The sequence below is a fragment of the Neodiprion lecontei genome, chromosome 2, assembly GCF_021901455.1.
Source record: "Neodiprion lecontei isolate iyNeoLeco1 chromosome 2, iyNeoLeco1.1, whole genome shotgun sequence".
NCBI classification, from domain to species: domain Eukaryota; kingdom Metazoa; phylum Arthropoda; class Insecta; order Hymenoptera; family Diprionidae; genus Neodiprion; species Neodiprion lecontei.
In genome coordinates this window covers 35,157,971-35,168,668 of record NC_060261.1, presented here as the reverse complement: position 1 = coordinate 35,168,668, position 10,698 = coordinate 35,157,971, and the positions used below count along the sequence as shown (strand labels likewise).

The 10,698-nt window shown below is 41.0% G+C and overlaps 3 protein-coding genes across 3 annotated transcripts; 1 reads left to right on the top strand and 2 right to left on the bottom strand.

The window, feature by feature from the left end:
* Positions 1-454: 454 nt before the first annotated feature.
* LOC107217722 (peptidyl-prolyl cis-trans isomerase B) lies at positions 455-4,781 on the bottom strand. Its single transcript, XM_015655363.2, has 5 exons — positions 4,530-4,781; positions 2,329-2,533; positions 1,876-2,078; positions 1,634-1,776; positions 455-755 (listed from the first exon to the last, which is right to left on the bottom strand). The coding sequence occupies exons 1-5, from the start codon at positions 4,599-4,601 to the stop codon at positions 659-661; spliced, it is 720 nt and encodes a 239-aa protein (XP_015510849.1). The 5' UTR covers positions 4,602-4,781; the 3' UTR covers positions 455-658.
* Positions 4,782-5,544: 763 nt separating this feature from the next.
* On the bottom strand, positions 5,545-7,190 carry LOC107217706. Its single transcript, XM_015655339.2, has 2 exons — positions 6,947-7,190; positions 5,545-6,878 (listed from the first exon to the last, which is right to left on the bottom strand). The coding sequence occupies exons 1-2, from the start codon at positions 6,984-6,986 to the stop codon at positions 5,875-5,877; spliced, it is 1,044 nt and encodes a 347-aa protein (XP_015510825.1). The 5' UTR covers positions 6,987-7,190; the 3' UTR covers positions 5,545-5,874.
* A 77-nt stretch (positions 7,191-7,267) lies between these two features.
* Positions 7,268-10,638, top strand: LOC107217724 (elongation factor G, mitochondrial). Its single transcript, XM_015655365.2, has 9 exons — positions 7,268-7,435; positions 7,530-7,691; positions 7,762-8,260; positions 8,365-8,629; positions 8,729-8,900; positions 8,997-9,287; positions 9,373-9,576; positions 9,657-9,968; positions 10,061-10,638. The coding sequence occupies exons 1-9, from the start codon at positions 7,361-7,363 to the stop codon at positions 10,328-10,330; spliced, it is 2,250 nt and encodes a 749-aa protein (XP_015510851.1). The 5' UTR covers positions 7,268-7,360; the 3' UTR covers positions 10,331-10,638.
* The last annotated feature ends 60 nt before the right edge of the window (positions 10,639-10,698 follow it).

The following is a 10,698-nucleotide window of genomic DNA, read 5'->3' as shown; positions in this document are numbered from 1 at the left end:
ATGAAGTTAGTAACGTTACGGTAACGATGCCTGTTTAGAGAAAACGGAGAAAACCGTTACTTCGCACATATTTAGGATTGTTTGAAATTTAGTAAGCCATGATAAAGAAACCATACTTACTCCAGCTTACTCATATATTCTTTTTCAATGTTACTAACTTCAGCCTCGTGCTATTTGTAACATGGTCGTGGCCGATTGGCGCACTTGCGGACGGTTGTTAATCCATGTTATTCCTTCGGAATATTATTATGCCGGTTGAGAAGCATGTCACGCTAAATTTTCCGCAGTGTTAACTGATTTACCTTGAAAAAATTTGTCCAAGCTTTATTGCTAATGAATGTTTTTCTTGATCTGTTGTCATTGCGGTATCGACGAGAAACGTTTTACCAAACGTTTTACAATCTGCATGCCTTTTTTCTTCGTACTTTTTTACATTCAGTAAGAAATATATCTATACATCTATACGTAATTTATTATACATTTATAAAGCTTATGAATATGGAACAGCAGTAGCGGCTCTGTGGACTTGAACCAGATGATCACAGTTTGACTTGTGTGTAGTCGGCCTCAAAAGCCAGTATTACTCGATATACATTTACAAACTTACATAATAATTTGCTTGGTCTATGTAGGCTCTTGACCCTTTCTAATCGTAAGCCTAGATGTCCAGCTGTTTCATCATCCAGTGAAAGAAACCGAGAATGGTAAAGCTGAAGCTGAGCGGTATAGCTGTGGCTCGGAACCAGCCCCAAATACTGTTCAAAAGACATTTTTGCTGTTCAAATTCACTGGTGTAAAAACGAGTACACGTAGATACATTCTTGCAACAACGATGAGTGTAAAAATTGGCAAGCAATAGGGATGATGCTTTATGAATAGGAAATAATTTATTGTACGTATAATGTGCATCAATTACGAATACAATACTTCCGGAGCAATAAATACAAAGTCATCTACAAAGATGTATAATAGTAGTTGAATGATTATTGTCTACATCTATCTCATCTATTCTGATCTGCGTCCACTACACAGCCGGTTCACACTAATCAGGTAATTACTGTTTGATGTATTCCACACCTAATTCTAGATGAATGGTATGTGCAAAAATAACTTCCAAGCCATGGAATGAAACGGCGAAAATTTTATTATTCATTTGTAACTACGTACTATTATTATAACGTAGGCAAAGAACTACGGAACGAGGAAGGTGGTAATGATTACAGTTGAGAAAAATCGCTACATCGAATTAGAACGGATTGAAAAAGATTTATTTTGCGTTCAATCCGAAGTATGACAAAAAAAAAAATTAAAATAATAGAATAGGCAAATTTCGTTTTCGTTTACTAATCTTTTCTACGCAGGCAAACGGGATGGGGCAGTTTTGTTACACGTACGTATGCACAGATTCGTGTACATACATGTGTGTATGATAATTATGTAAATGCGTCGATTTAGCAATAAAGGTGCGCAGGGTGCGTCGCGGCACAATGTCGCGTGGAAATTCTTGAAGGTTTTAGGCGGGGATGTAGAGTTTGTGTATATACATAAGCGGTTCTCGTAAAAGGGATAACCGCTATGGGAAGAGGATTTAATACCACGAATTTGGTAATTTTTTTTTTTTTTTTTCATTTACTCGTAGGGATCGTCCGAGATGAAAAACGGCGCTGGCACTGCGATAGTCCCCGACTCTAGAATCACGACAGGACTGACAGGTTTATCTTCCGTATCCGTTTTCGTTTGCTCTATTTTGTGGACAACGTCCTGGCCCTCGATTACCTACGGTTTCAAAGAAAGGAAAAAATTATTTAGAAACGAACGGATTCTACAGTCGAAATTGATGAAATCACGCGCAGCGTTGGCTCCCCGCCCCCTTACCTTTCCAAATACGGTGTGATGCCCGTCAAGCCAAGGAGTGGCGGTTGTAGTGATAAAGAACTGGCAGCCGTTCGTGTTCTTTCCGGCATTGGCCATGCTCACGAAACCGGGTCCGGTATGCTTCAGGTCGAAGTTCTCGTCATCGAAGTATTTTCCGTAGATGCTTATCGAGCCAGAACCATCTCCCTTTTCTACATCTCCGCCTGCAGTGTGATAATAATTTCTGAGTCAAGGTGTCGGAGAGAAATACATGGCACCCGGAAATTGAAATGGTTTTAAAACGTGACCACTGGAGGTCGACCGTCTGACTTTTGATATCATATTTCATTTGCGATCGATAGGGAACGGCAACTACATTAACCGAATGAAGAAGTGATCTCGAGTAGACATCTGGCAACAAAAATTCCACAATGTGGCACCCGTCCGCGGTATGATTGCGGCCGGTTGGCTCACCTTGGATCATAAACTTCTTGATGACTCGGTGAAACTTGGAACCGGAGTACGTCCTCCCGTTTATACCCTCCGTTGCTATCGCAAGGAAATTCTTCACGGTCTTTGGCGCTACATTTCCGAACAGGCCGATGACTATGCGTCCCGCTGGGTAGTCGTCGATCATTATGTCAAAGTAGACCTTGTTGGTCACCTCTAACTTCGAAGCCTGGAACGGGGGTGTTTTATTTTTTTTTATTATACAAATTTTATTTTTACAATGATATTTCAGACAACATTGACATATTGTACATCGTAATATACCGAAGGCGATGGGCGGCGTGTATCAGTGATACAGGCAAGACCGTTTATTAGCTGCTGTGTTATCATTCAGGAGTTGCCGACATAAATTTAGATCGCGTATAATATGTAGAACGTACTTGCTCGGCTTAAACGAATTGACCCCACCGTCGCGAAGCAGGACAGTCAGCCATTTGCGATCGGTGAATATCATCATCGCAATCCCTTGAACGGAATTTCGAAAAATTTGTCGTTTTTGGCTAACAGTGGCGAGTCCTAGCGACAACGCGGGTAGGAAAATGAACGAAGAATCGTTGGCAGATAAGAATCATCCGGGTGTACAGGCCGTACGTCATATCTTATACATGTAGATTGTCCATCCTGCTAGCACTACTGCTGCGCATATTTGCGCAACACAGAGGCTGCCGCTATGGTAAGGTTTCAGATGTGCGATTATGGCAACTTGGCTGACTGAGCGCAGTTATCTAGCTATCAACCTTTTATTATACGTGGCATGAGCGTCATCAAATCTCGTCCCGTTATATTCCGCTCTAACACATTCTATTACATTATTATATTACATTACACGCCCCCGCTCATAGCCTGGAATCATTTCACAAGTTCCGTTTTGTTTGGCTCGATCCGGTATCGCCTTGTCTGTCCCTCAGTGTTTAACAACATTCCTTCAACATTTTAATCATGATTTACGAATTTTTTCTTTCTTTTTTTACTCTCTCTCTTTCTGTCTCTCTCTCGATCCATTTACGTGTGCCCGATATATTCAGCGAAGAAGCCCCAATACGACTTTGCAAGGTCCACCTCCTAGGAATTCCCTTCGCATTTCTCTCGCTAATCTGATTTCAGGTACGCGAGGATTAAATTTGCCACAAAGTTATTTGACAGGTCTTGAGGTCGCGATCGGTCGAGATTCGGGCATCTCACTAAAGTTACGAGTTCACGAGGTCTTTTTCACTGTCAGTTTTCCACGGCTTCCAAATTGGTTTTTCCGCGTCGCCTGTTGCCCTGTCTCAAGTGCCCTCGAAAGCTTGGAAATTCCGCGTAGTATTGTTGAAGTTTGGTGGGTGAAACCTTCACCTCGAAATAAATCCTATCGAATACTTAGAGATTCCAGGTATAGCGTGAGCTCTGTTTTCTACTATCAAAGTTCTCGTACGTGTTTCCCGTCATTTTTTTACCTATCACATACGTACAAAATACAGGGCAGGTTTACAGGACCGAGTTGGTATAATTCTACGGGCTTCTGCATTAGTTTCTCCTCTATCGACGCTCCTCGCCGTGGCCCCCTCGCCTAGAGTAGCTATAATCGACCCTAATAGATTCAATCGGCGGTTTCTGCACTTTGTCCCATTTGTTGAAATCATGGATGAAATATAACTATTCTTACAGCGTTATACGAATAAGCCGATTGCGTGCGACGTGGAGGTTCAGTACGTGCGTATCCCTTAAAAGGCCCTTCGGTTTCGGTATGCTCTGCATTTAAATCACATGTTCCAAGTACAACCGAAGCACGTAATAATTAAAAGTTTGATGCTGAATCGTGTGTATACGATAACGTGATATATAAAAATGATCAAACTTTACACTCTGCTAATATACGTATGTATATTATACTTGAAGCGCAAATGACAAAGCCAATGAAAATGACCCGAGTATGTATTTCGAGGTGGCGGCGCGATTTTGATCAGCGCGGGAATCTGTTGAATATTGACAACGCGTTAAACGGGAATTCGAAATCTTTGTTAGATCGGCAAAGAGCGAGAACTTGATTTAAAATGCATTTGTATTTGACCGGTTTTAATAAAGGAAATTTAAACGCATAACGGGCCAAGGGGTTCTACTATCGTGTTCGAATGACGCATACTTTTGTGTAAAGAGCATCAGTTATGGAAGAATTTCGACTGTACCTGTACGGTGGTGAGAGAAACGACGATGAGGATCGTCGCTGCTGCGAGTTTGACGGCGTGTAGACGCGCCATCGTTCCAAAACTGTTTGCGAGTGGGTAACTTTCGCCGCTACCCGTCTCTTTTATCAATTAACCAAGGAGTACGCGTATTAATTTCAGGGTGACCCGCGACTTCTCCGGAATGAACGAGTGTCGGAGAAGAGTCGGCTCTCTTCTGCACGCTCGCCTGCCTCGGTGGCTCTCTCTGAGTCTCTCCTACGGTCTCTCCTCTCCCCGCTTCTCCTCGCTCTCTCTCTCACTCTGTTCAGATTCGCGCGCTGACCTCACCCTCACCTCCGCGGCACCCCGACGCCCTGCGCCTCGCGAACGCGCCACGGCTGCCGGGGATACGCCGCGACGTCGGCTCGCTCCGGCTTCGTGGCTGTTTGCGGCTCTTTTGTGCAGCAGCCTCTTCCTGCGACGCGCGGGAGGAAAAAACATCGAGGCGGCTAAATGGATGGATGGAGAGAGAGAGAGAGAGAGAGATTGTGTTATCCCAACTAACAGCCGCGTTGAACAAATCTTTTCATTTTAACGTGGGTGTGATGAGCATACGTACGGATGCTGATGCAGTTCATTATGAATGCAACGAATAATTACAGATTTACTCTATTCAAACGGTTTTGGAAAATACGTTTCCAGTTGATTATCAATCGGCTGTATGCCGAATATCTGTTTACGTAATAATTTTATCGTCGTAGGTAATACGATGGTACGATTTTATTTTTCAGTCGACGGTACGATTGAGGAAGCTGTTGCAGAAGCAAATGTCCGAATGTTTTATATGATGAGATTATCAATTGGGTCAGATGTAACAGAGCACAAAACTTAATGAGTTTATCATCTTAGGATGATTAGGTTCAAAGGATGTAAAGTTCAATGTTTGTGACAGAGAGTATTTTGTTATACATATATATATGTAAATACATATATATATATAACATTCATAAACTTTCCACAACCGGATCAACACCCTCGGAAGCTGTGGACTTGTAATTACAGTAAACGCGAAAAAGTTATACAACTTTCACGTGAAACGAGATCAATTCAGGATCGATATTATAATAAGTACAAAAATATTTTATTGATACAAAAATTTGAAGCTAGCTCGAATTGCGAAGATCAAGAGAAATAATATATACTTGTAACGATAAGAGGAATAGTCGTAATAATTGTGTAAATAGTAACGCGAAACGCGAATACAGTTTCACCTTATTATAAGTAAAATTACAATACATCACGGTCGGCAGCGAGATTTCAAATACGGTAGAATTTTCGAAAGTGAGAAAAAAGATTGGATATCATTTCAGCTAGACTTGCGATTCAAGAGTTCCTGCAACTTCAGTTTCAACGCAGCATTTTCTTCTTTAATACGTTCAGTCTCCTCCAATCTTCGCTGTACATCCTCATATTTCAGCTTTAATAAAGCAAAATTCTCCTTCAGTATTTCGTTTTCATTCATCAATGTGCGCAATTGTCCCATATTTCCACCTAGCTGCAGGTCTTTTCTTATCTCGTCGGTTTGAAACATCAAATTTTTTATTAGGCTGGCCTGACTCAGGATATGAAGCTCGTTCAGAACTCGATTGATCTTGTTTCCTTCCTCTTTGGTGTATGTACTGATAATTTCCTTTATTGCGCTCAGCAGAGCAACAGATTCTGGAATATCTCTACCATCCAGCTTCTGAGCTCCATCTGAACGACGATGGTGATCCTTACTTGTTTCCAGCTGAGAGTTTGATTGTCTCGATAAATTGGATGGCTGCCTCTGCTCCTCAGAAGTATTAGAACTACAATCAGTTTCTTTGCAGCTTCCGGAACGCCGGCTTCGTTCTTTTACAAGGGATTTTCGGTCCTGCTGGGATTTACTGAGTTCATTTTGCGTCCTATTTTGGCACTCTGGAGCCTTTGGTTCACTGCGTCTTAATCGCACTCTATTATCCTTACTTTTTAGTTTGTTTTCTTGTAACACTTTGGATTCTCGGGTCGTTGTGCCCACCTGAGAATTTTCTTGCTGCAACCCATCACCGCTTCCGATTTCTTGTCGGCCAGATTTGCGTACCGTTTTCAAAGTTTTAGTAACCGAGGTCACAGGTGCTTTTACAGGATTAGAGACCTTGCTGCTTCGTTGGCCAAAGCCGTCTTCTATCACTGTTGCAAAAGGCACAGTGCAAGGTGACGACGTTCTCTTAGTTATAAAGCGATCGTCTTCTCTCTCAGATATATAAATATTACGATTATGGGAAAAAAGGTCCATATCCTCCAGGAACGAGTCATTCTTTGTGACAGCAGGTGAGGTTTCTGGCCGAACTACACGGTGAGAAAAAGAGGTTGTTAAAGTCTACGGTATGGTCGGATGCAAAATTATATGTACGAACCTGGGGAGCTAGTGCGCCTGGGTGTAAGTTTTTTCTCCATGATGTATCACGTGAAACTACGTTGTATCTGGACGTTTACAACGGAACACCCTTGCTCGTTTTATCGCTCATTTATTCCTCACATACGTTAATGTTTACCTGGTCGTTCGACATGTGCTATTTTTTTGAAAGTTTCGTTCAGTTGAGCTTGAAAATATGTTCGTTGTCAGATGCCGCTCCCATAGGCGAGGATGTCGAATAATAGGCGGAGTTTAACTAGTTAGGCGATGGCGAAATTCTAATTGGTCGAAAATCTGTTTCCGTACATATCCGTAGTCTGCTCCGTTTGCTACATTGCAATGTTAGCCGGTTAATCACTCCATTCATACTCGGAGATCATTTTTTTGTTTGGTGAAGAATTTTAATAATTGAATCATGACGATATTAAACTTATTACGCAGTAATTTAAAACTCAACCGGCTAACAGGCTTGCCGTTCAACATCTTTGAGGTGAGTAGAATTGCTGTTAACGCACCGATCACACCGTCTTTTGAGGTTAGGAAATGCTCACAGCAGTTCAGCACGTTATATTATTAATCCACAGCGTGTTCCGTCTGCGTACATGGCAACATACGAAAAATACGCCCAGCACAAGGAATTGGAAAAAATTCGGAACATCGGTATTTCTGCCCACATTGATTCTGGGAAAACGACACTTACAGAACGAATTTTATACTACACAGGACGAATTGATAAAATGCATGAGGTACGTTTAATTTGTTTGAGCAGCACTGAAGAAAGAGATGTTTCAATTTTTCTTTCACTGTGTACGATAGGTCAAGGGTAAAGATAATGTAGGTGCAACTATGGACAGTATGGAACTTGAGCGACAGCGGGGCATAACGATACAGTCAGCAGCAACATACACAGTATGGAAAGACTATAATATAAATATTATTGATACTCCGGGACATGTGGACTTTACTGTTGAGGTGGAAAGAGCCCTTCGAGTTTTAGACGGGGCTGTTTTGGTCTTGTGCGCCGTTGGAGGGGTACAGTCACAAACTTTAACTGTAAATCGTCAAATGAAAAGATACAACGTACCTTGTTTGGCTTTCATAAATAAATTGGACAGAATGGGAGCAAATCCAGCCAGAGTTTTGTCTCAGATGAGAGCAAAACTGAAGCACAATGCCGCCTTCATCCAACTGCCTATAGGACTGGAGAACGAAACCAAGGGGCTCATAGATCTTGTTGCTAACAAGGCAGTTTACTTTGATGGAGAGTATGGTGATGTTGTTAGAACGGATGAGATACCCAAAGACATGAGGGCAGGTACGTCACTACTTCTACTTTACATATGTAAGCTTCAATATAATTTTTCAAAATTCATCTCATTAAAATGATGACCTGCTTTTTTTCTTCATGTGATAACATAGAGGCTGACGCAAAGAGGCAAGAGCTCATAGAACATTTGAGCAATGTCGACGATACTATTGGTGAACTGTTCTTGAATGAATCTGGAATTACAGAGAAAGATCTAATCAGTGCTATTCGACGTACATGTCTGAAACGAACATTCACTCCAGTTTTGGTCGGAACAGCATTAAAAAACAAGGGTGTGCAACCGCTTCTCGATGCTGTGCTGAGTTATTTACCAAATCCTGGGGAAGTGGAGAATGTTGCATTAAGAGAGAAGAAAGGGTAAATACATGTTAATGAATTTTAAATTTAAATGAAAAGACGATTAAGGAATAAGGGTTTATCTGCTCAAGGTCTGCTTAATATCTAATTTTATTTTAGAGAGGAACCAGAGACTGTTATTTTAAATCCAGCTCGTGATGGGCAAGATTCGTTCGTTGGTTTAGCCTTCAAGCTGGAAGCTGGAAGGTTTGGACAGCTAACATATTTTCGGTGTTACCAAGGAAAGTTGGTGAAAGGAGACAATATTTTCAACAAAAGATCAGGCAAAAAGGTAATAATGTTATTTAAGTCAGAGAAGTATATAATCGATATTGTCAGTCATAGAGCCCGGAACATGATGCTAACGAATATTCGATAAATAATTTAGATACGAACTTCAAGATTGGTCAGACTTCATGCAAATCAAATGGAAGATGTTAACGAAGTATATGCTGGAGACATATTCGCACTCTTTGGGGTAGATTGTGCATCCGGAGATACATTCGTCACGAATCCCCAACTGGATCTGTCAATGGAATCTATGTTTATTCCAGACCCTGTTGTTTCCATGTCTATTCAACCAGCCGATTCTAAACATAGGGATAATTTTTCAAAGGCAGTTGCCAGGTTTACGAAGGAAGACCCCACATTTCAATTTCATTATGATACAGATAACAAGGTAAACCCTTGTGGTTTCTTAACAATAACAAAACTCACAGAGACGCAATATTACTTTTGGCTTTCTTTTCCGGTTTTTCCCTCAGGAAACCATTGTTTCCGGTATGGGAGAACTGCATTTAGAAATTTATGCACAACGTATGGAACGTGAATACTCATGTCCTGTAATTCTTGGGAAACCAAAGGTCGCCTTTAGAGAAACATTAGTTGGTCCGTGCGAGTTCGATTACCTTCATAAAAAACAGTCCGGTGGTGCTGGGCAGTATGCTAGGGTAATCGGCATAATGGAGGTGAGACTGCTATGTTGTTTTATAAATGTTCAGAGAGACTCATATCTCTGGAGGATCTAACGGCGGTTTATTGTCAATAGCCACTTCCACCACACGCAAACACAACTCTAGAATTTGTTGATGAGACAGTGGGCACTAATGTCCCAAAACAGTTTGTACCTGGTGTCGAAAGAGGATTCCGAACAATGGCTCAGAAAGGTCTTCTCTCTGGCCACAAATTGGCAGGAATCAAATTTCGGCTTATCGATGGAGGTCATCATATTGTTGACTCATCCGAGCTGGCTTTCATGCTCGCAGCGTGTGGTGCCGTCAAGGAAGTTTTCCAAAACGGAGTGTGGCAAATCTTAGAGCCAATTATGGCTGTAGAAGTAACCGCTCCCGAAGAATTTCAGGTTGATTCACTTATTTCTATAGATTTGAATGTGCCTATTTTACAATTCGATACTGCAAGATTTGCAGTTAATTATAATTTTTGTCTTTTCAGGGTGCTTTGATAAGTCAAATCAGTAAAAGACATGGTATAATAACTGGAACGGACGGAATTGAGGGTTGGTTTACCTTATACGCTGAAGTTCCGCTGAACGAGATGTTCGGCTACATTGGAGAATTACGTTCATCCACCCAGGGAAAAGGAGAATATACGATGGAATATTCGAGATATAGTCCGTGCATGCCTGAGGTACAGCAAGAAATCATTAGACAGTACGAACAGAGTTTAGGGATAAATCAGGAGCAAAAGTCCAAGAAAAATTGATGACCTGTGAACGGTATATATCTATTTTAGTTTTATTATACAAGTGCAGATGATAACCTATTGTTAAATGATCATTTTCGTCGTACTAAAAGTCAAATCGAAATCATGTCTGTTGATCCAGTAGCTATATGATTTGGAAGATTGATGTATTAAAAATGAGTTGAACAACGAACGAGATGTTCTTCTCTCGCCACTTTGTTGAACTAACATAAAATTCCTTTGTACATATTCAGTAATGTATTTATAAATAGAGTAACATTTGTCAAACCCATGCAAAACGTGAAATATAGGAGATTCGTAAGACGATATTCAAATTGTATTTATTTACCACTTTCAAGTAGTACTGAGAAAAACGAGAAAGTAGAATC